Source organism: Lolium perenne, chromosome 7 (assembly GCF_019359855.2).
Source record: "Lolium perenne isolate Kyuss_39 chromosome 7, Kyuss_2.0, whole genome shotgun sequence".
NCBI classification, from domain to species: domain Eukaryota; kingdom Viridiplantae; phylum Streptophyta; class Magnoliopsida; order Poales; family Poaceae; genus Lolium; species Lolium perenne.
The window spans coordinates 32,978,084-33,000,321 of NC_067250.2; the positions used below are offsets into that span (position 1 = coordinate 32,978,084).

The window sequence follows — 22,238 nt, forward strand, 5'->3', positions numbered from 1 at the left end:
CATTATTTTGAAGGCGCGAACTATCTTCAGGATGAAAACCTAAGATCTTTGATCGGGCGACGATTGTGCATGTTCTTTGTTTCCTTCTTGGAGGTGTCGCTTTTGGAGATGTTGCAATACAGGCGTTGTCTTGGTGGTGGTTATATTATTGTTGCTAAGGCTGGAATACTGTAGCAGCACTTTTTTTCTTTGTTCTTTTGATGTGTGCATCGTACTGCCATTAGGGTATTACGTTGTTGCAGTGGATGGGTGTATTTGGTATATCTTGATATTAATATATTTCCTTGAGAATCAACCTGAGGTTGGGAGGTTAGGAGGGTTGTTGTACCCCCAGCCCACCAAAGTTCAAACCACAGGTTTGACATCTGTGTGTCTCGTAAAGGCGAAATATTCATTCAGTGGAAGGCTACGTTCCCGTCGACAGCGAGGCGTCTGTGGTGACTTTGTCAATTTCAAGGTCCAATCCACCGACTCGGTCTTTCGGAGGTGCTCGTAGGGATAGGATGTGTGTGTGTGCATTCTTAGGGGTGAGTGTATGCACGTGTATGTGAGCACCTGCATCTGTACTATGTTTCTATAAAAAAAAATTAATATATTCCCTTCCTTGAAAAGCAAGATCCATGGGCTACATTGTTCTCCATTCCGTTTTTTTTTTTCATTACGTCATTTCTTCAACTAATAGATTTGTTGCCCTTGTGGAAGTATATCAGAATCTTCTGAAGATGACAATCTTGTACCCAGTGTGACAACACGCGTGCTAAGAACCTGGCCAGGATAAGATACGTACTACTCCGTAGCAAAAATCAGATGCACCTGGTCATTAATGGACAATGGAGATGCCCGCTTGCACAGCACGTGCGGGCTCGACTATAATCAGGTGGCAAACAAGGAAAAAGTGCGTGGAAAAAACAGGAGCTGTCAATGAAAGAAGCCCTCGCCCTCTAATATCTCTTCCCTGGTAACAAAGCAGGCAAAGTCCACCACAACGTGTGATTGTCACGCATCCTAGTAAGTTCCTTATTTGCCAAGCATCAATGAACCCAGCCTGTTTGCCTCACTTTCCGGCTCATAACCCTGTTATAAACGTAGAAAAAACTTTACAGTAATGATGTACCGGCCTAATAATATGATGACAATGACCTTCGCCCAAACAAATGTGAGGAAATGCATCTGAGCGACCTCACGAAGTCACCGAATCTGCAGAACTTACACGTGATTAAAATTGAATTCAACAAGCTGGTTGGCTGGCGAATATGGTAATTAAAAGCGGCGGCTTGGCCACAGGAAAGCTATAATAACTCATGGCTCAGCCCCTCAGGATTAGATTTCATGAACGCAAAGATTGCATTGACTATGTGCGTGGAAACAAAATTGCTCCAAAGATATATAGCGGCATCCTTGCACAAAAGCAAGTTAGGGGAGTGCAAGATAACAGAAACATATGGCGTGACAAACTAACCAGCTCCCCATGATTTCAATGCTCCCAAACAAGAATTGGGTTGATCCGCTACCAGAATACTCTATACTGTAGTAAGGCTACTTGGATAGTCCCTCCATCCAGGTTTACAAATCCTATTAATCATGTACTAATAGGCCTTGTATACACGGATGGATAGCAAGCTAACGCTTGATGGAAAGACTTGGCATGCAGTGGTAACAGAAGCAACAGCTGCTAATAAGACAATTTATAGACAATGCAGCAGGTGCCTGACCAAAAGTGTGATCCTGCGAAAACAAAAACAAAAAATCGCTGTTAGAGGTCAACTAGAGATGGATCAAAACATATAAAATACAGCATCATTCTTTAAACATATCTGTCAGGCACCTGCTGACGATGGCATCACCAACCCAAATGGGTACACAAGCTGTTTTAGCAACAATTGGGCCTAGTTTTCTATAGCTTATCATTAGCTTTGCGTACACCTACCACGCTAAGATGAATGCAGAAGATGATCAATAGCTGAAACTGTTTGCGGTAGTAGATTTCTCCTACAGCTTTGCATACACCTGCCATGCTGTGCACAACATTTAGCTATTGAGTTAAACGGCTGAATCACAAATGCACAAAGTACTGGTTGAAGAGCTATTTCAAGAAATCGCTCCGTGCAGCTCTCACATGTGGTCTCCTGAGAGGCAGAAGACAAAGCTACTTCCAGTTGCAAGCATAATAAGGCACTGCTCTACTGAGCATAGTTCACCTTGTACGAATGCATTAATCGGGTCACTGAATTGCTATGCTGCTATTTCTAGAAAGAAACCATTTCTATCTGTTGTTCATACATGAATAACATACCTCACAAGAGAGGGAACTTTGTAGAACACCTGGAACAGTACGTACTCACCGTATTATTGTAGCTTTCAATGAATGTCAATCATAGCTTGAACCATATGTGGCCCCAGGTGGTCCATATGAGTATCTCCATTGAGTGCATGCCGAACATTTCTCAAGCTCGGCGCTGTTCTCTAGAGTACAGAATTTACAGGACCAAGTTGTGTACTTGGCTTTTGCAATTTTCGGTTTCGCTGTTCCACAAACTTCACATATTGGTGCCAGAGGCTACAAAAGTTAAATCAAAATGTATTAAAGAGAGGGAACTGTCAGTAATTAGAACACAAGTAAACAAGTGGGTGATTTTATTTTATAGTGAACATAAGTTTCGAGATGGAAAATTTGAGATCATGTACACAAACAAGAACAGGAGAGATGCAACTCGTATCACAAGGACAAATGTGCGAACAAACCAAAAAAAATAGTAGTACCAATGGTAATACAGCAAGGCAAGAAAAGAAGTTATGCCATTTTGCACGGAGAATAAACAGAATTATTTGTGAGTTGGTCAGTATTGTTGAAATACCTGTATATGGTATGTATTGGGCACGGTGTAGTACACCGCCCCAATACATACGACCTCTGTAACAACCACGACACCACGACAGGGGTTTTTCCTGTCTAAATAAACACGCAACCCGGGCTCCAACGAGTCACCGGTTAAACCCAAAACCCTAGTTCGTCAACACGGTATCAGAGCTATTCTCTTCCATGACCTAGCCGCCGACAAAATCCTCCACGATCTCCACGATCGGAAACCAGAAACCCTTCACGATCTCTACGATCGGAAATCCAAAACCAAAACAACAATTGCCAACGATCCTCCAGATCGGAAACCCAAAAATCCTCTCTACGATCCTCTTGATCGGAAGCCACTCCCACGATCCCCTCGATCGGAAATCAATCTCACGATCTTAGATCGGAAAAAAAGCTTCGAGCCATGGCATCCTCATCCACGGCATCTTCTTTGGCTGCCTCTCTCGGAGCCCCACCTTCCCAGAAGCTCACCAGGTCCAATTTCCTCTTCTGGGAGACGCTTGTTCACCCTGCCCTTCGTGGTGCTCAGGTGCTAGAGCTCCTCGACGGCACTGACGTCGCACCGGTGAAGCAGCTGGAGGTGGAAGACTCAGACAAGAACAAGCAAAAAGTTCCCAACCCGGCTTATGCAGCCTGGGTGGCACGCGACTCCACGGTGCTGAGCTGGATCCTGAATTCGCTCTCGCCGGAAATCCTCGCTCACACCATCGGCGTTGAATCAACAGCCGTTGTCTGGGCAATCATCACAAACCTGTGCGGCTCTCGTTCCCGCTCCCGAATCAACCAGCTTCGCGGATCTCTTCAAAGCACCAAGAAACTGGACATGTCGGCCTTTGTCTTCTTTGCCAAGATGAAGGCCTTTGCTTCCAAGCTTGCCGCTGCAGGGAAACCAGTTGAAGAAGATGAGATGGTTGGGTACCTGGTCAATGGACTAGATGCCTCATACAATGACGTTGCCGCTGCAGTCAACAGAAACAGCTATACAACTATCGACGATCTCTATGATCAGATCGTCGCCCATGATATGCGTCAGGAGATGCTCTCTGACAGCGGCAACATTGGCTTCACTTCATCTGCCAATGCAGCTCGACGCAGACAAGATACTGGGCGTGGTGACCGCGGTGACCGTGCCTATGGACAACGCTGGGATGATCGACGCCGCGACGAGCGTGATGATGATCGCCGTCGTGATGACGGTGGTGGACAGGGCCGCCGTGACGGTGGTGGCCAACGCTGGGATGACCGTCGCCCACAACAGCGACGTGATGGTGGCTATGAGCGCCGCCGTGATGATGGAGGACGTCGCCGCGGACATGGCCGTGTCCCTACTCCGTTTGTGGATGTGACGTGCCAGATCTGCACCATCCATGGACACCCGGCATCAGACTGCTGGTGGCGGTTCAAGAAAGATGACAGCGACGACGAGGATTCTGGGCGCGGGAAGAAAGGAGCACACATTGCTTCATACGGCGTTGACTCGAACTGGTACTCTGACACGGGAGCAACCGACCACATCACAAGCGAGTTAAACAAGCTCACCACCAGCGAGAAGTACAAGGGACAAGACCGCGTCCACACTGCCGATGGCAATGGTATGGTTATATCTGCATGTTGGTCATTCCATGTTGCATACTCCCCATAGTACATTGCATCTAAACAACATCCTTCACATCCCCACTGCATCAAAGAATCTCTTATCTGTTCACAAACTTACACTTGATAATGATGTTTACATTGAATTTCACCCTTGGTTCTTTCTTATCAAGGATGGGGAAACTCGAAGAATTCTGTTTAAGGGACCATGCTATGGTGGTCTCTACCCGCTAGTGCCTCTGCCTACCGGGTCCTCCAAGCAAGCCTTCGTCATAATAAAGCCATCTTCATCCACGTGGCATCGCCGCCTAGGACATCCTTCTTCATTTGTGGTGCAACAGATTGTTAGGAAAAATCAGCTTTCATATAGTCCAGAAATAAATCCTTATGTGTGTGATTCTTGTCAACTAGCTAAGAGTCATCAGTTGCCATATCCTGTGTCCACCAGTGTGTCCACAGTTCCTTTTGAGCTTGTGTTCTCTGATGTATGGGGTCCAGCACCTGCCTCTATTAGTAAACATTCATACTATGTAAGCTTCATCGATGATTTCAGTAAATTTTCATGGATTTATTTGCTCAAAAACGTTCTGATGTTTATCAAGTTTTTCTTAACTATCAAGCCTATGTTGAGCGTAAGTTTGGTAGGAAGATAGTGACTATGCAAACAGATTGGGGTGGCGAGTATGAAAAACTCAATACCTTCTTTCAGAAAGTTGGAATTACTCATCATGTGTCTTGCCCCCATGCCCATCAACAAAATGGTTCCGCTGAGCGTAAACATCGCCATATTGTGGAAGTAGGACTGTCTCTACTTGCACATGCATCTATGCCTCTAAAATTCTGGGATGAAGCCTTCCTAACAGCCACCTTCCTAATTAATCTTCTTCCTAGCAAAGTCATTCACAATGAAACTCCTGTCGAACGCCTTCTCAACACCTCCCCAAACTATGAATCTCTTCGGATTTTTGGGTGTGCCTGCTGGCCCAATCTCCGTCCTTACAACAAACGAAAGCTTGCTTACAGATCAAAAAGTGTAACATCCCAAGTTTTCAATAAAAGGAACAAGAGAGAGAATTCAAGAATCCAAAAATCAGAGCCAACAAAAACTTTTTCTCATCATATAGGACTATGCATATAGCTCACCTTATTAATTATTTGAGTGTGCTTTTGCCATGATGCTTGCTTATGTGTTCTCTCTTACTCTAAAACCCTAGCAATGATCACTTGATCATCCAAAGTCAAAGAAAAAGAATTTGAAAAAAGAAATTATAAAAATCAATTCCACACACACATATGGCCTATGCCATTTTTGCAAAACTTTAACCTAGACCATTTTGGTTAGCCCTGAAGGTTTGGCGTCATTACCTCATGGGAAATCGATGCGAGATATATTCAGATCACCCAGAAGGAGCTGAACATGAGACAGCGCAGATGGATTGAATTAATCAAAGATTACGACATGGAAATTCACTACCACCCCGGCAAGGCCAATGTGGTAGCGGATGCTTTGAGCAAACTGCCGTGTCAGTTGAACTCCATGATCGCAATAGAGCAACCAAGCCTGTATCAAGAGTTTGAACATTTCAGACTGAGCTAGTGAGCGAAGGATTTTTAGCCAGCATTGAGCTCCAACCCACCTTGATGAGCCAGATAAAAGAAACCCAGAAGGGAAATGCCAGCATTGACGGAATCAAGAATCAGATAGCTGCAGGAAAAGCGCCAGGATTCACCGTAGACGAAGAAGGAGTTCTTTGGTACAACGGACGCCTATCTGTACCGTCAGATTCAGAGTTGAAGCAAGTCATTCTGAAGGAAGCTCACGATACACTGTATTCCATTCACCCCGGAGGAACCAAGATGTACCAAGACCTGAAGGAACAATTCTGGTGGCACGGAATGAAGCGAGAGATAGGAAGCTACATCGCCAAGTGTGATATCTGTCAACGAGTCAAGGCGAGAACATCAACGCCCCGCGGGCTGTTGCAACCATTACAGTTCACGAGTGGAAATGGGATTACGTCGGTATGGACTTTATCACGGGATTGCCCAAATCTAGCGAGGAAATGACTCCATTTGGGTAGTCATCGATAGGTTGACCAAGGTTGCACATTTCATCCCTGTCAAGACCACCTACCAAGGCCCAAAGCTAGCGAGTTATACATCTCGAGAATAGTCACCGCACGGAACACCGAAGTCAATTGTGTCGGATAGAGGATCTCAATTCACCTCAAGATTCGCGAGAAAGTGCATGAAGGACTAGGAACCCGTACGAATTTCAGCACGACTTATCACCCGCACTCGGACGGACAGACCGAGAGAGTCAACCAGATACTGGAAGATATGTTGAGAGCCTGTGTGCTAGAGTATGGATCCAAATGGGAAGACTGCCTACCGTACGCAGAATTCTCCTACAACAACAGTTATCAAGCCAGCTTACAGATGGCCCCCTTTGAAGCCCTGTACGGAAGGAAATGCCGTACTCCTCTGAACTGGTCAGAAGTCAGAGATAGTCAAGTCTTCGGCCCCGATATTCTTCGCGAAGCCGAAGAGAAGGTGCACAAGATCCGCGAGTACCTCAAGACCGCCCAGTCAAGACAGAAGAGCTACGCCGACAAGAGACGCCGAGAGATGACCTTCGAGATCGGAGATTTTGTGTATCTCAAAGTCTCACCCCTCAAAGGAATGCAGAGATTCCAACTCAAAGGAAAGCTCGCCCCCAGATATGTCGGACCATTCAAAGTTCTGAGTCGCCGAGGAGAAGTTTCATATCAGCTTGAACTACCGGAAGAAATGTCCGCCGTGCACAATGTGTTTCACATCTCACTGCTTCGGAAGTGCCTAGAAGTGCCGGAGAAGACCGAAGTGTTCAAGAACATCGACCACAGAGACATTGATATCAACAAGGATCTAACATACCGCGAAGTGCCTATTCGCATCCTTGAAGAAGCTTTCAGGACCACCCGCACCAGAAGTATCAAGTTCCTGAAGATACAATGGAGCAATCACACCGAAGAAGAAGCCACTTGGGAACGCGAGGAAGATATGAAGAAGGAATACCCAGATCTCTTTAGTACCTAGTTTTCTTTAGATCTCGGGACGAGATCTTTTGTAAGGGGGAAGGGTTTGTAACATCCCAAGTTTTCAATAAAAGGAACAAGAGAGAGAATTCAAGAATCCAAAAATCAGAGCCAACAAAAACTTTTTCTCATCATATAGGACTATGCATATAGCTCACCTTATTAATTATTTGAGTGTGCTTTTGCCATGATGCTTGCTTATGTGTTCTCTCTTACTCTAAAACCCTAGCAATGATCACTTGATCATCCAAAGTCAAAGAAAAAGAATTTGAAAAAAGAAATTATAAAAATCAATTCCACACACACATATGGCCTATGCCATTTTTGCAAAACTTTAACCTAGACCATTTTGGTTTGCACCATTAGTTGTAAATGGATACTAAACACTTATTAACACTTTTGGAAACACTCAAACTCAATTCAAATCAAATTTGAATCAAATTTGTGCTCACATGTGATTATGGTCATGTGTGACAATTTCAGCATGGTACCCACTTTGAGCCCCTGGTTTTTAACTTTTTCTTTCTACACTTGGCCAACTCTTTGCACCTCTTCCAAGACCACATCAAGGACAACCACTTTGCTCAAAACACTCACCTCAAACTCTGCCTCAATTTCAAATTATAAGCAAGCCAAGAGGAGACATTGAAACAAAACTAAGATCATATGCCATTTTGAGATTCTGCAAACCAACTCCAAATTGACCCAAACCAACACCATTCTACTCCTTTTAATATATGATTACAACCCACCAAAAAGATTTGCAAAATTCAAAAATATTTTTCTTTCGGGCATTACATCAAACACCTTTAGGGCAGGGTATATGATTGTGCCCATGCTAGAAAATGGGGAGGACTTGGTCCAACCTGAGCCACCACAGCAACCCCTGGACCCTCCTCTCACTTCACCACACTAGTACCACCACTTGCACTGACCCTGGTTTGATCAAATCAACAAGACCATGCCATGCCGTGGCATGGCATGCCACCCTCATGCCACCATCGCCTCTGGTCACCACAGGCCTGCACCACCATGCCATTTCTCTTCCTCTCACTCAACTGACGCTGCCCAGCCCTTGACTCGACGAAGCCATGCCTCGGAGACGCCAGAAATCGCCGTGAACAGTGGCGCCCAGACACGCCCAGGCACGCGCCAGAGCGCGCATGGCGTTCACCCTGGACGCGCCAGAGCGTGATGACGCCCGCGTCCTCGCACCACCTCGGCCTTTCCTCTCAGCGCCAGTCGACGCAAGACAACTCACTGAAGCGCATGGACACGCCCACTGGCCCGCGGGAACGCCATGCTCGACGACCACGACTCCGTTCACCCGCCGCGGCATTGACACTTCCCATCAAGCTCCCCATCGCCACAGAGCCTCTGCCGTGCCACGATCAAGCGCGTCGTCATCACCAGTGCAGCAGCAACCAGACGCGCCCATGTCTTGCCCCTTCGCAACCTTGGAACGGCGACGACGACGACGGCCCTAGCTCCGCCCACGGCCACCTCCCGCTCCTATAAAAGGAGGGCTCCTCCCACCGAATTGAGCACACCAATCTCTTCCTCTCCTCACCACAGTTCTCCTCGCCACCTCAATTCAGTCGATTAGCCACCCCACTGCTCGAATTGCAAGATCGTCGCCGCCGCCAGTACACGGAGTTCGCCGGAGAAGGAGACCACCCCAGGCGACGCCACTGCTACCGTTGGCTTCCTCATCGACGACAACGTACCTGCGCACATCTCCGACGACCGCCGGAGCTCCGACGAGCTCGCCGACCCCCTACCGCCGTCGCCAGTAAGTCCACCTCTCGCCAGCGACGACGAAGCACCTCGGCCGTCGATCTCCCTTCTAATCGCACGGCCCTCCTCTCTCGTACCGTTTCGCTGAAAAATTCTCAATGACAGGTGGCCCCCACCATGTCAGCTGGCCCGCTGCGAAGCTGGGCCGGCCCATTTCCTTTCCACACTGCCCAGCCCTTTAGTTTTCCCGCCAGCCCACGATTCAAATCCAAAAATGAAAAATAGGAAAATAATACAATCTGATGTCAACTTTGAAATTTAATAGGGACAAATCTACTTGGCCAAATTTTACAAATTTTATATATTTGGAAACCTTAGGAAATTATCTACACAATGCCACTGGATTGAACCCTAGATCTATTATAGAATTAGAGTGAGAAAAAAAACAAGGCAGGGACTTTTCTGCCTTAGAATAATTATTAAAAATCAACCATAAATGCTTTTAAGTTAATTCCAACTCCTATAATTCACATTTCACTTGTACTAATTGCCTATGCAAAAATATGCCATGCTTACTTTGAATGATCATGGCCTAGTTGAATTAAAGGACTTTATGGCTATTTCTAGTCAAAGATATTGTCCAAAACTATTAAGAAATCATATGGGAGTGTTTCTCTCATTTAAATCTTGTCACCACCAATTCAAAATGAGGTAGAGACTCTGGTCATTTAGGTCTCATATGAATTGTTGGTGATATTAAATCTTTACCATGCTAGGATTAAATGGTATGAGGTGCTCACCTCATTTAAATCATTTTCTTAAATGATAAGTGTGAAGAGGTTGACTTTGGTCAACCTAGGTCACATATTAGTCATGAGAGAAATTAAAACTTAATAAGATAATGAGAGGAAATTATTTCTCTAAGTAATTAAAAGTAACATCTAAATTAGTATGAGAGGAAATTATTTTTCCTAAGTAATAAGAAAAACACCTCCACCCACTTAATAGGAATGTGTGATGCTAGTTTAAAGTGTGTAAATCATGAGTGTGCCTAGTTTAGTAAATTAGTTTGGTATGATGATTGTGTACCCCGTATTCGTATTTTAGACGCTAGTACCGAGGAGTATCAAAAGGAGGAGGAGGTCTACTTCCAAGGAGAAGAAGACCACTTTGACCAATTCCCCAACCAAGGCAAGATAATACTCTTGCAAAGTGCAAAGCTCACCATGAGCAAGGCATTACCCCATTTACTTTATGCTTATGATCCTATTTCCCAGTTTTACTTTCCAAGCTTTATTTACTTTTGTTTTATCAAAGTACTTTTTAAATTATGATTCACTTGGTTAGTATTGGATTAGTACAAGAGTATCAAAGTTAGCCTAGAAGCAAAGCAAAGTACTTAGCACCCCTCATACCTAGATGCTAGTGCTAAATTAAAAATGACTACTCTAGATGGGAACATGTGTTTATGAAATGATGATGTTGAAAACCTTGGAATGATGAGTCATTTCCATTGAAAGATTTTGAAGGTGAATATGACATGAATTTGACTTGGTGAAATGAATAAAACTGATGATTGAGTTGGATGCGATACCTTTCCAATTCTTGAGTACTCCCACAATACCTGATTATGGGTAAGGCTTAGCTGGAAATTTATGTGTCTTAGTATGGGTTCCCTCTGAACACACGTCATAGGGGTTATGCTTGAGGCTGCCTCCGTTGTTGAGAAATGATGTGAATTGAGGTGAATTGTACGGCCAAGCCACTGCGGTTCCGGGTTAACAGTTGGTTTTCACCGGGAGGCCAAGCTCATGGGGAGAGGTGCCTATACTAGGGTGTGTAAGTGAAAGGTTAACGGTTGATGATCCGCGTACTGAGTTACGATTATTCGGGGTTTATCCCTGACGGATGTAATCAAATGTTGTGGCACAAGTGTGCAACCTCTGCAGAGTGTAAACCTATTCGAATAGCCGCGTCCGCGGATATGGACAATTGGAAAGGCCATACTGTTTCCGTCATCAGAATTTATAACCTTGTGCCTGGTGAATTTGAACTTGAACTTGAACGGTGACTTTGAATTTGAATCACAACAGAGTTGTGGGAATGACACTAATGTTCCCACTTGAGTTAGTTAGCATATGAGGAGTTGTTTACTAAAATGTTTCTAAACTAAAATTGGCTTTATGCAAATAACCCTAGAGATTAGAACACTCTCTTTAGTAATGTTAGTACTTACATTAGTATTAGATTGCGAGTACTTAAAGTACTCACGGCTTTGTCCCTGGCTATTCAAATGGCCAGACTATGAAGCCGAGCAGCAGTACGAGGATGACGATCAGCAGGACGTCTACCACAACTAGGAGCTTCTAACGTCAAGCGTTGGCCTGTGGACTAGAGAGTCCTTGTATCTTTACGCTTCCGCTATGAACTTGTGTTTGTTCGTTGATCAATAGATCAACTATTCGTGTAATATGGATCATGTGATTCCAAGTTGTAAGACATTATGGTTTGTATTGAATGATGACTGTGATACTTAACTATTATGCCTCGCAACAACAATTTCCTGGGATTGCGATGTATGACATAATAGGCATCCGGACTTAAAAATCCGGGTGTTGACAAAAAGGTGTGTATTTTTTGGATATAGTCCCCTTCATAAAGGTGTCAAGTGTCTAGATGTGACCACTGGTCGTGTTTACATTTCTCGAGATGTGGTGTTTGATGAGAATGTTTTTCCTTTTGCATCTCTACATCCCAATGCTGGAAAACGCCTTCGCGAAGAAACCCTTTTGTTGCCACCACAAAATATTGCATGTACTAATGGGGATGCGTCACATGTTGATCATATGCCTTTACCTATTATACCAATTGTCACTAACCATGTCCAGGATACACCTCCACCTGATGATGATCGTGAATCTCTATCCGATGCTGAACACGATGGTGAAAATCTGACTGAAAATGACGAAGAAACGAGTGAGAACAGCTCCCACGAAAATGTTGCGAAAAACGACGAACTGGGCGCTGACTCTGAGGAGGATTCTCCTGCAACCTCGTACTCCTCCGATCCCGAGGCGGATCCTGCCTCCTCTGCGCACGGGAGACGGGAGACAGCAGCAGCAGCAGTCCACGCATGCTGGCCCTGCCCTGTTCCGCGTCTACACGCGTCGCCCGCGCCAGCAGTCCCCGCTGCGGGACCCGCCAGTAATCAATGCCTCTCCGACAGAACAGCGCATGGAAAATCGGTCGCCGCCTCGGGCCCCGTCGCGGTCCCGTTCTCCTGTGCGTCAGCCACGGTCTCCTTCACCGATTGGCCAGGAACCTGGCCCAGATTCTCCTGCAGATCCCCATGCTGCTCCTGCCTCCATCGGATCTTCTGTGGCTCCTCCCGCTGCAGTAGCTCCTGTAGCAAGAATGCAAACTCGGCTACAAAAAGGTATTAAAACTCCAAAAATTTATACGGATGGTACAATACGTTATGGATTACTTGCAGCTACAGGTGAACCTTGTTCTCTCTCGGAGGCTCTTGGAAATCCCAAATGGCGCAAAGCAATGGAGGAGGAATATGATGCATTGCTTCAAAATCAAACTTGGCACTTGGTACCACCTAGCTCAAGTAAAAACCTGATTGATTGCAAGTGGGTGTATCGCATCAAGAAACGGGCAGATAGCACCATTGACAGGTATAAAGCTCGCCTAGTTGCAAAAGGTTTTAAACAGAGATATGGCATAGATTATGAGGATACTTTTAGTCCTGTTGTTAAAGCAGCTACTATTAGAACTGTTTTAGCTATCTCAGTTGCTAGAGGTTGGAAATTACGGCAACTAGATGTTAAGAACGCGTTTCTACATGGTGTTCTGGAAGAGGAGGTTTATATGAGACAACCACCAGGTTTTGAAAATCCAAGTGCTCCTAACTTTGTTTGCAAATTGGATAAAGCTCTATGGTTTAAAACAGGCCCCTCGAGCATGGTACTCTCGGTTAAGTTCAAAATTGCATAGTCTCGATTTTGTACCATCAAAGGCAGATACATCTTTGTTCTTATATCGAAGATCAAATGTTACAATATTTATGCTAATCTATGTTGATGATATCATTGTCTCAAGTTCTTCAGATCAGGCCATTGTTGCTTTGGTTAAGGACTTGAATAAGGATTTTTCTATCAAGGATCTTGGTGACTTACATTACTTCTTGGGAATTGAGGTGAAGAAAATACAGAATAGATTGTTGCTCACACAAGAAAAGTATGCTATGGATATATTGGATAAAGTTGGAATGCGAGATTGTAAGCCTTCTCCTACACCATTATCTTCTTCGAATTCTCTTTCTCTTGTATCAGGAGAGCTTCTAGGTCCTGAAGATAGTACAAAATATCGCAGCATTGTTGGTGCTTTGCAATATCTCACACTCACACGACCTGATATTGCTTTCTCAGTTAATAAGGTGTGTCAGTTTTTGCATGTTGCTCCCACTACAGTTCATTCGACAGCTGTCAAAAGGATACTACGTTATGTTAGAGATACTGTTGGCATTGGTATAACTTTTCAGTATAACTTTTCAGCCTTCTTCTTCTACATTCTTGAGTGCTTTCTCAGATGCAGATTGGGCTGGTTGCATTGATGATAGACGCTCCACAGGAGGTTTTGCAATATTTATTGGACCAAACTTAGTTTCCTGGAGTGCAAGGAAGCAAGCTACAGTGTCAAGATCAAGTACTGAGGCTGAATACAAGGCACTAGCAAATGCTACGGCAGAGATGATATGGGTTGAGGCACTTCTAAGAGAGCTTGGTGTTAGGCTCAGAGAAAAACCATGCTTATGGTGTGACAATCTTGGTGCTACATATCTTTCAGCAAATCCAATATTTCATGCTCGTACAAAACACATTGAAATTGATTTCCGCTTTGTCAGAGAACGAGTGGCAGAAAATAGGCTTGCTATCAAGTTTGTCTCTAGTAAAGATCAAGTTGTTGATGGCTTTACCAAAGCTTTACCGGTTAGAGGTCTTCTAGAATTTAGGCGTAATCTAAATCTTCTTCGCAGTTTAGATTAAGAGGGGCTGTTGAAATACCTGTATATGGTATGTATTGGGCACGGTGTAGTACACCGCCCCAATACATACGATCTCTGTAACAACCACGACAGGGGTTTTTCCTGTCTATATAAACACGCAACCCGGGCTCCAACGAGTCACCGGTTAAACCCAAAACCCTAGTTCGTCAACAAGTATAACAAAGGAAGTTTATTTATTTACACTTTTAAAACAGTCTAATCTATAGCCAAATCTTGCCAGTGACTAAAGTCGTATATAAACTTGCACAGTATGCATCAAAATATTGCAAGGAAATTATTTGTCAAGAAACTTACAACAACGTAGGCATGAATGAGCAATCCAATTTATTCTAGGTATACTATATGTGGTTCCCAGTAAAAATTCTCAATGATTAGGTGTTCACTGATGTTTACATAAGCCTACTCTGCTCCGAAAGCACCAATCAGATATGTGCTCACTATTAGAGCATGGATCATTTATAAATGAACCATGCTCAGTGTACCTTATACTCATAGATTGTGTCACTGCTATAAGATCATGATGAAATTCATCAAGTGAGAAGCACCACCGAGAATACAAAAGAGAATTTGTATTTTGAAACCTCTGCCTAGCAGAAGAGCTAGCCATCAAACCACGCCTAGACTTTTAGTTTGGTATGAGAAACGGTATGAAGGAAGTGATGAACTTCAGGGAACAGTATTGCAAAATAAAAGTGAGCCAGTCAATTTACCTGATTTAGAAGAGTGCAAGCACTACACCCCCACAAAGAACTGATGCCCGCGTCAGTTGTCCTACAAGAAGAGGAATCCTCTGGTGCTGTTACTTGAGATCGAGATGAAGTGCTGGACTCTGCAGAACCACTCGAAAACACAGCCTTTGTGTTTTTTCCAGCTTTTGTGCGTTTTCTATCCCTTGCTGTGAAGTTAGGTGGTTTCTCAAGAATAATAACATCTTCTGAATCATCAATACCAGATTGGTTATGTGATCCACACCACAGGTCATCTTGCATTCTCCTTTCAGCAGCCATTGCAGCAGCTTGTACTGGACTCAGCGCGCTCATAATATCACTATTTCCACCCAGCTTTCTTGGGCCAGATGGCAATAAAGCTCCATTCCTTGCCCGTTTCTGTGCAGCACTTAATGCAGCTTGCCGGAGAGATGGTGGTGGTGGATGTACTGAAAATCCACCTAATCTCCTGCCTGTACCATCAAACCCTTGTCCTGGTCCAGTGATACCCTTTGAAATAAGTTCTTCACACTCCTGAATTATTAGCCATAAGCAGCATAAGCTTCTGATGGTAAAGAAACAACTAGATACATTGTTGCGCGAAAGTAACAGAAACCAGAATAACTCAACATAAAAAAGTATAGAAAGTTGTCCCAAAAATTTGTGGACTGTGGTATTTGTATAAGCAGATATTGCAAGCATTAAATTTGTTGAAGAACCAGTGTTTGATAGCGGAAAATCCTCTGTATAAGTGTATAACAGACCACACAATTCGAAAAATAAAATACTGATTTTAATCACTTCCTTCTGAACAATCAAATAGAGGGGCTACTAACTTACATATCACTGTTTTGACTAATTCAGTTCAGAACACAGACAATATAGCCACTAAAAAAAAATTGAGTTCCATCTGTATCAACTATTAATGATCACAGGAGGGCATCATCCAACGAAATTATCAATCCAGAGTTAAAATGCTGCCAAACTCAAAATCAGCAGGAATTATTAATACTAGCTTTCATGAAACGTGTTTACTTGCAGGAAAATATGGACAATTTTCGCATTTGTACAGCCTCTGCACACAAGCAGCAGAGTCCAAGTATACTAGTCAACTGCTATTCGGTTCAACTGTAAAAGTTTCAAGCGAAAGCGCTACCATTGACATAGGGATACGGACCTTGCGGAGTTCGTCCCAGAGCTTGTAAAACTGGGCGTCGTGGGGACCGCGCGCATTGTGGGCGAGCTCGTGGAGCATGGTGTCGAGCACCTCCTCGTAGGGCATGAATTCGTTGTCCCGACCGTCGGGCCGCAGCCGCAGCTTCACCTCGGCGCCCCTGTTGACGTTGAGTCCCAGCAAACTAGGGTTCTTCGGCCTGACACCACAATCGAGAATCACACCGCCGGCACACGGAATCGGGCGAGATAGGTAGGGGAGATGAGGATAAGGCGAGCAGGGTTAGGGTTTGGTGGCGCGCTTACGAGAACTCGGAGAGGACCTTGACGCGCCACTTGCGGCGGCGCATGATGGGCTGGACCTGCTTGGCGATGCGGTCGAGTAGCGCGCGGGCGGAGGGCTCGTCGGGCTTTCGCTTGAGGGCGCGGATCTCCCACACCTTGTGCACGTCGCCCACCTCCATCGCCGCCGCGGATTCACGCCGACCCGGCGCCTGCGATTTGAAATCGATTGGGGGCGGCGCGGCGGGCGGGAGTTGAGGGGCAGTTTATGGGAGACGGCCGCGTGTGGGAGAATTTCCGTGGGAAGGTATCGACTATCTGGTTTCAGCCCATCAGGCATCAGGCAGCCTTCCTCCGATACAAAATAATTATTGTGGTTAGTTTAAAATAATTGTTCTGATTTTAATTTCAGTTTAACTATTATTATTACTAGCACAATTGCCCGTGCGTTGCAACGGGTGAAAAAGCATATATGCATAGCTCCCCAAGATAGTTGCACCACAGACGTCATCCGTTAGGTGTGCAGTGCTAGCACAAACCATAATACATGCAAAAAAACATTGTCTTAATTGTTCTTTTGTACAAGTAAACATGTAGAATAAATCAATGCTTGTAATGAGAAATTGATTTGAAATCTGATATATTTTATAGTAAAAAAATAGTCTAATCAGAGAGAGAAGCTCAAACAGAAAAAGTTGCTGCCTATCCATATTATTATCCGTGAAAGGTTTAATCATGCGTTGCAAAGAAAAAAAACACTTTTTTTGTCCATGTCTTATTTGTCTATTATAAAACATACGATGATTTTATTTCCATTGAAAAAGAAATTTTACCATGAAAAATCTAATTAATTAAGTCTTTCAATTGGCAATAAAAAGTCTGAAAAGGTATATTTCCATGAAGAAAAACTATATTTATGGTGCTCCTCAAACTTCAAACCATTGCTTGCCAACAAATCAAATTTCTAGTTAGAGCTAAGGACAGTAACGGCAGCTTCCGTGGCTATAATGTGTAATCTTTGGGTTATTGATGCACTTCCATTATATTGCCCGGCCTGCACGCTGCTGATTAGTAGAACTTTCGAGAATTCCCTACCGCCCCACGATGCTGAGGATTCCCTACCGCCCAGGCGTTGGCCGTCCCGAGTGTGGTGCGGTCTTGACCGGGCAATGAAGCCACTCGCCGTCGGGGCTCGCTTATATCCGACAGATTTGAACTTAATTTCCATCATATCATACCCATGCACATAGTCCATCAGCGTATGAAATTGTTTCCTGATTAGGCAGTTTGCTGTTTTGGTGATTCCCTGTCAACTGGCAATTTAAGAGGGTATATAAGCAGGAGGACCACATCATTATAATATCCTAATTAGATTTGTTTTTCTTTATCTTTATCATAACATCATTGCATTTTTTTTATCATGCGCTTGCTAAATCCTAACTTTTTTTGGCAAACCCTATTATGTTTTGCTATTTAATATCATGTATATGATGTTTTTTTTATAAAAAAAATATCTATCACAAAAGTTTGGTCTTTGCCCTTTTCTTTTCCCCCAAACCTTGTTGCTTCTTTCCTTTCCTTTCGTGTAAAAATATAGAGTAATAAAAAAAGAAAAGTAAGAAGAGAAAAATGGAAGGAAAAGGCCCCATCTATCCTAGGTCCATGCATTGCTATGGCGCCACATTAAATTAAATGATAACTTTTAATATATCTAAATTGTATCAGTTGAATTGAAATAACATTGAGTCCTTGATCAATATGTTTCTTGTACGGTGCAATCTTTTGAAAATCGCGCGATGATTTAAGTTGAATGATAGTTTAAATTACACGAAATCAATTTACTAATTAATAAAATGTGTTGATTGATTTTTTTATTTAGTATAGGTTTTCCAGGAACATAAAAAACGGTCTTAAACTTTGCATAATACAACGGAAATAATAAAGTAATGTGTCGCGTTTGTTCATTAGCTGTTAGCCCGGCTAAATTTTCGACCACACCCTATTTTCCTAACGCCAAAAGAATAGTCGGAAAAGGAGGACTGATCCATTTATGGTTCTCCTCTCCATGGAGCAGTTCTGGACGGGGGTCTTGTGATGCTCTTCTCAGAATCTCAGACCGCTCTCGCTCCCACGCACCTCGCCTGGCCCTGGAAGGAGCTCCCGCGCCGCCGGTAGAATCTCAACCAGGCAAACCACTGCCCCGCCATCTCTCGACCAGATTTGTCCCCCCGTCGCCCTCCGCTGTATCACGCGGAGATTTGGGTTTTTTCTTCTGAAATTTCGCCGCATTCCACTTCAATCTGTCTGTCTGCATTGATCCCCTTTTTCCTACTTTTCCTTCCTCATGCCAGGATGCAATTTTCCTTCATTCCTCCCAGATTTGGGTTTTTTCTTCTGAAATTTCGCCGCATTCCACTTCAATCTGTCTAGGCCTGCATTGATCCCTTTTTCCTACTTTTCCTTCCTCATGCCAGGATGCAATTTTCCTTCATTCCTCTCAATATCTTTGGCCGTGTAGCCATATCTGTCTTTTGTTCCAACTTCAAAGGCGGCTTGCGATAATGCAGAAAAATTACACATATAAACCGGCGGGACTTCGTATATGGAACCGAGGTGGGACTATTGAATATGTACGATGGCTTTAGCAGGACCAATTCAATTAATGAAATAGGGGAGGAAGCAGGCACTGCGAGCTAGGAACCAGGCAATGCCGCAGGCCCATTAAAAATTGGCCCACTTCGGTTTGCGTAACGGGTCAGCCTTGGAGTCCCGAGCATAACGATGGATAGCGATCAGCGACCTTCGAACAGAACCAACCAAACGTTTTTCAACTATAAGCGGTGGCATACGTTGTAATTAGAACAAAACAGTGCGGGTTATTAAAAAACGGACGAAAATAAGAGGAGAAACCTTACTTCTTATATAAAGGAAGTAAGGTTTCTCCTCTTATTTTCGTCCGTTTTTTAATAACCCGCACTAAAGGAAGTAAGGTTTCTCCCCTTATTTTCGTCCGTTTTTTAATAACCCGCACTGTTTTGTTCTAATTACAACGTATGCCACCGCTTATAGTTGAAAAACGTTTGGTTGGATATTTTGTATCAGAGGAAATAGCTTTGGACGAAAAGCCACAGCTATTAGCTGCAAATATAGGGTGTAAGTACAACTTCCACCTTCTCTGATGCTCCTTTTTCATGGATCTGGACGAACACGTATACTACCGGAGATTTCAATAACATGCACACTATATCCGTTAAGGTAACTGATACATTCGATTTGGATTACGAATGCAGTACAGTTAGTTATTTTTTCCCTAGTAGATCTAGGTTTATCGAATATTGGGAAACACTTGCTGATGGTTAAGGAACGTCTACAAACTTGCTAATATTTTGATTATATATTTAACGGACCTTTCTAGTTTACTATGTTTCTAGAGTTTTGTGTCAATGAATGGAATGAATGGAAATAGGACAGGGTTAAAGTTTCACCTCCAGCTATGCATACATATGGGATATGGGATAAAGATAAAGTTAAACACATTCATTTCTAGATGATCTAATATGATAGGAATTGTGAGCAACATATTTGTTTATATTCAAATGATGTCAATTATAAACGGTTGTCAAAATATACTTCAGATTGGATAGAATCTTATGAATTTCTTTTAATATCTTGTGGTCGTATTTTTTAAACTTCTATAACTATTGTATTGACATACTGCGAGGAAAAAATATAAACCGTAGCAACGCATTAGCATTCAACTAGTGTATTGTATTTTTGAGCTCTCATTATCTATTAGTGAATTTACATATATTCATTGAATTCATTAACTCTCATTATTCAGCTCTCCATCCGTACCCACATATATTGAATTTGCTCTCTGTCAAATTTATGAAAGAGTTTAGACAGAATTGACATTCAGTTCTCATTGTCTTTTTGAACTCTTTTGTCAAGTCTTTTTGCCCAGTTGGGAGTATACGAATTAGGCGTTTAATCTGAAAAGCAATTTTGTTAAAGCTCGCACTCCACCTTGACATATCCTCTCTCTGCCTCTCAATCTCCATCACTGTTAGGAGTTTGAGCTTGTGATGCCAAAATTATACTGCTCACTCCATCCATGAAAGGATATAGGAGGTTTGTCCAAATTCAAATGTAAATATAAATAGAGTGTCTAGATACATCTTACATAAACTTACGGCATCCTAATGTAGTATTGTTACTCACAAGTACACAAATTATTGTTGAGAAATAGCGAGACAAAATGCAGTAGATCTGAATTTTGCGAAACACCACGTACTACCGCCACAGAGTGGATTCTGACATAGCAAGAAAGAACAAGTAGTATATATACACTATAGTACTATGAAAACCAACCGAGCCGTCCTAGCTCAGTTGGTAGAGCGCACGGCTTTTAACCGTGTGGTCGTGGGTTCGAATCCCACGGACGGCGTTGCTATTCCTTTTTTCCTTCCCTACAGGCCCGCCTATTCTCCCAGTTTTTGTTTTGCCCTATATCCGCCCCATTATTCCTACTACCTCCACCAGTGGAGCCAGAACTTGAAATCTGTGTCGTCATTTCGAATCAGTGAAGACAATAAATACATGCATTTTTTACTTATTTCAAATATTTTTTACAAGCTTAAAACCAAAATACAAAGGAATTGGCAAAAAATTGTATGGTCAATTGACCACACAGCTCTTAACGTGGCTCCGCCACTGACCTCCACCAAGGCTTAAGACCTATAAAATTTTTTCAGAAAGTTAAACTATATTAAGTTTGATCGATTTTTTAATCAAAAATCATTAATATGTAAAATACAAAACCAATATCATTAGATAGATAATGAAATATATTTTCATATGGTATCTAAAAAAATATTATATTTGTTGACAGATTCTTCTAAAATTTTGATCAAACTTTATTTGGTTTGACTTTTCGAAAAAATATAAGCCTTAAATCTTGGGATGGAGGTAGTATATGTAGGATAACGTTGCATAGAAAACAAAAATTTTCCTACCGCGAACACGCAATCCAAGCCAAGATGCAATCTAGAAGACGGTAGCAACGAGGGGGTATCGAGTCTCACCCTTGAAGAGATTCCAAAGCCTACAAGATGAGGCTCTTGTTGCTGCGGTAGACGATCACTTGCCGCTTGCAAAAGCGCGTAGAAGATCTTGATCACGATCGGTTCCGGCGCCACGAACGGGCAGCACCTCCGTACTCGGTCACACGTTCGGTTGTTGATGAAGACGACGTCCACCTCCCCGTTCCAGCGGGCAGCGGAAGTAGTAGCTCCTCTTGAATCCGACAGCACGACGGCGTGGTGTCGGTGGCGGTGTAGAAGTCCGGCGGAGCTTCGCTAAGCTACGCGGGAAATATGAAGTGGAGGAGCAAAGCTAGGGTTTGGGAGGGGGTGGCCGGCCACTCAAGGGGGGCGGCCAAGCTATGGTCTTGGGGTGGCCGGCCCCCTCCCTTGGCCCCTCATTATATAGGTGGATCCCAAGTGTTGGTGTCCAAGTCTTCGAATAAGACCCGAAACCAAAACCTTCCATAGGAGGGGGCAAACCTAGCCCAACTAGGACTCCCACCCAAAGGTGGGATTCCCACCTCCCATGTGGGGGGGTGGCCGGCCCCTTATGGTGGAGTCCACTTGGGACTCCACCCCCACTAGGGCTGGCCGGCCATGGAGGTGGAGTCCCTTGTGGACTCCACCTTCCTTGGTGGTTTCTTC

At 43.7% G+C, this 22,238-nt stretch overlaps 1 protein-coding gene and 1 non-coding gene across 4 annotated transcripts; one reads left to right on the forward strand and one right to left on the reverse strand.

The window, feature by feature from the left end:
• Positions 1–1,320: 1,320 nt before the first annotated feature.
• Positions 1,321–16,816, reverse strand: LOC127317889 (DNA-dependent metalloprotease WSS1). 3 transcript variants are annotated; one of them, XR_007861508.2, is made up of 6 exons: positions 16,534–16,816; positions 16,232–16,427; positions 15,058–15,588; positions 2,343–2,557; positions 1,928–2,015; positions 1,321–1,725 (listed from the first exon to the last, which is right to left on the reverse strand). XR_007861508.2 is itself a non-coding variant. In XM_051348492.2 (5 exons), the coding sequence occupies exons 1-4, from the start codon at positions 16,689–16,691 to the stop codon at positions 2,369–2,371; spliced, it is 1,074 nt and encodes a 357-aa protein (XP_051204452.1). In that variant the 5' UTR covers positions 16,692–16,815; the 3' UTR covers positions 1,321–1,725; positions 2,343–2,368. The 3 variants fall into 3 exon arrangements, 1 of the variants encoding a protein (XP_051204452.1); XR_011748860.1 differs by having other exon boundaries at positions 1,826–2,015; XM_051348492.2 differs by lacking the exon at positions 1,928–2,015 and having other exon boundaries at positions 16,534–16,815.
• Positions 16,817–20,883: 4,067 nt separating this feature from the next.
• On the forward strand, positions 20,884–20,956 carry TRNAK-UUU (transfer RNA lysine (anticodon UUU)). Its single transcript has one exon. It is a non-coding gene; the product is annotated as a tRNA-Lys (tRNA).
• The last annotated feature ends 1,282 nt before the right edge of the window (positions 20,957–22,238 follow it).

Excerpts from the sequence above, each read along its gene's own strand:
- LOC127317889 (XM_051348492.2), bottom strand. The coding sequence starts at position 16,691 with ATGGAGGTGGGCGACGTGCACAAGGTGTGGGAGATCCGCGCCCTCAAG. Across the intron at positions 16,428-16,533 it reads AAGGTCCTCTCCGAGTTCTC|GCCGAAGAACCCTAGTTTGC; the intron begins GTAAGCGCGCCA and ends TTGTGGTGTCAG. Across the intron at positions 15,589-16,231 it reads TCTGGGACGAACTCCGCAAG|GAGTGTGAAGAACTTATTTC; the intron begins GTCCGTATCCCT and ends CTAATAATTCAG.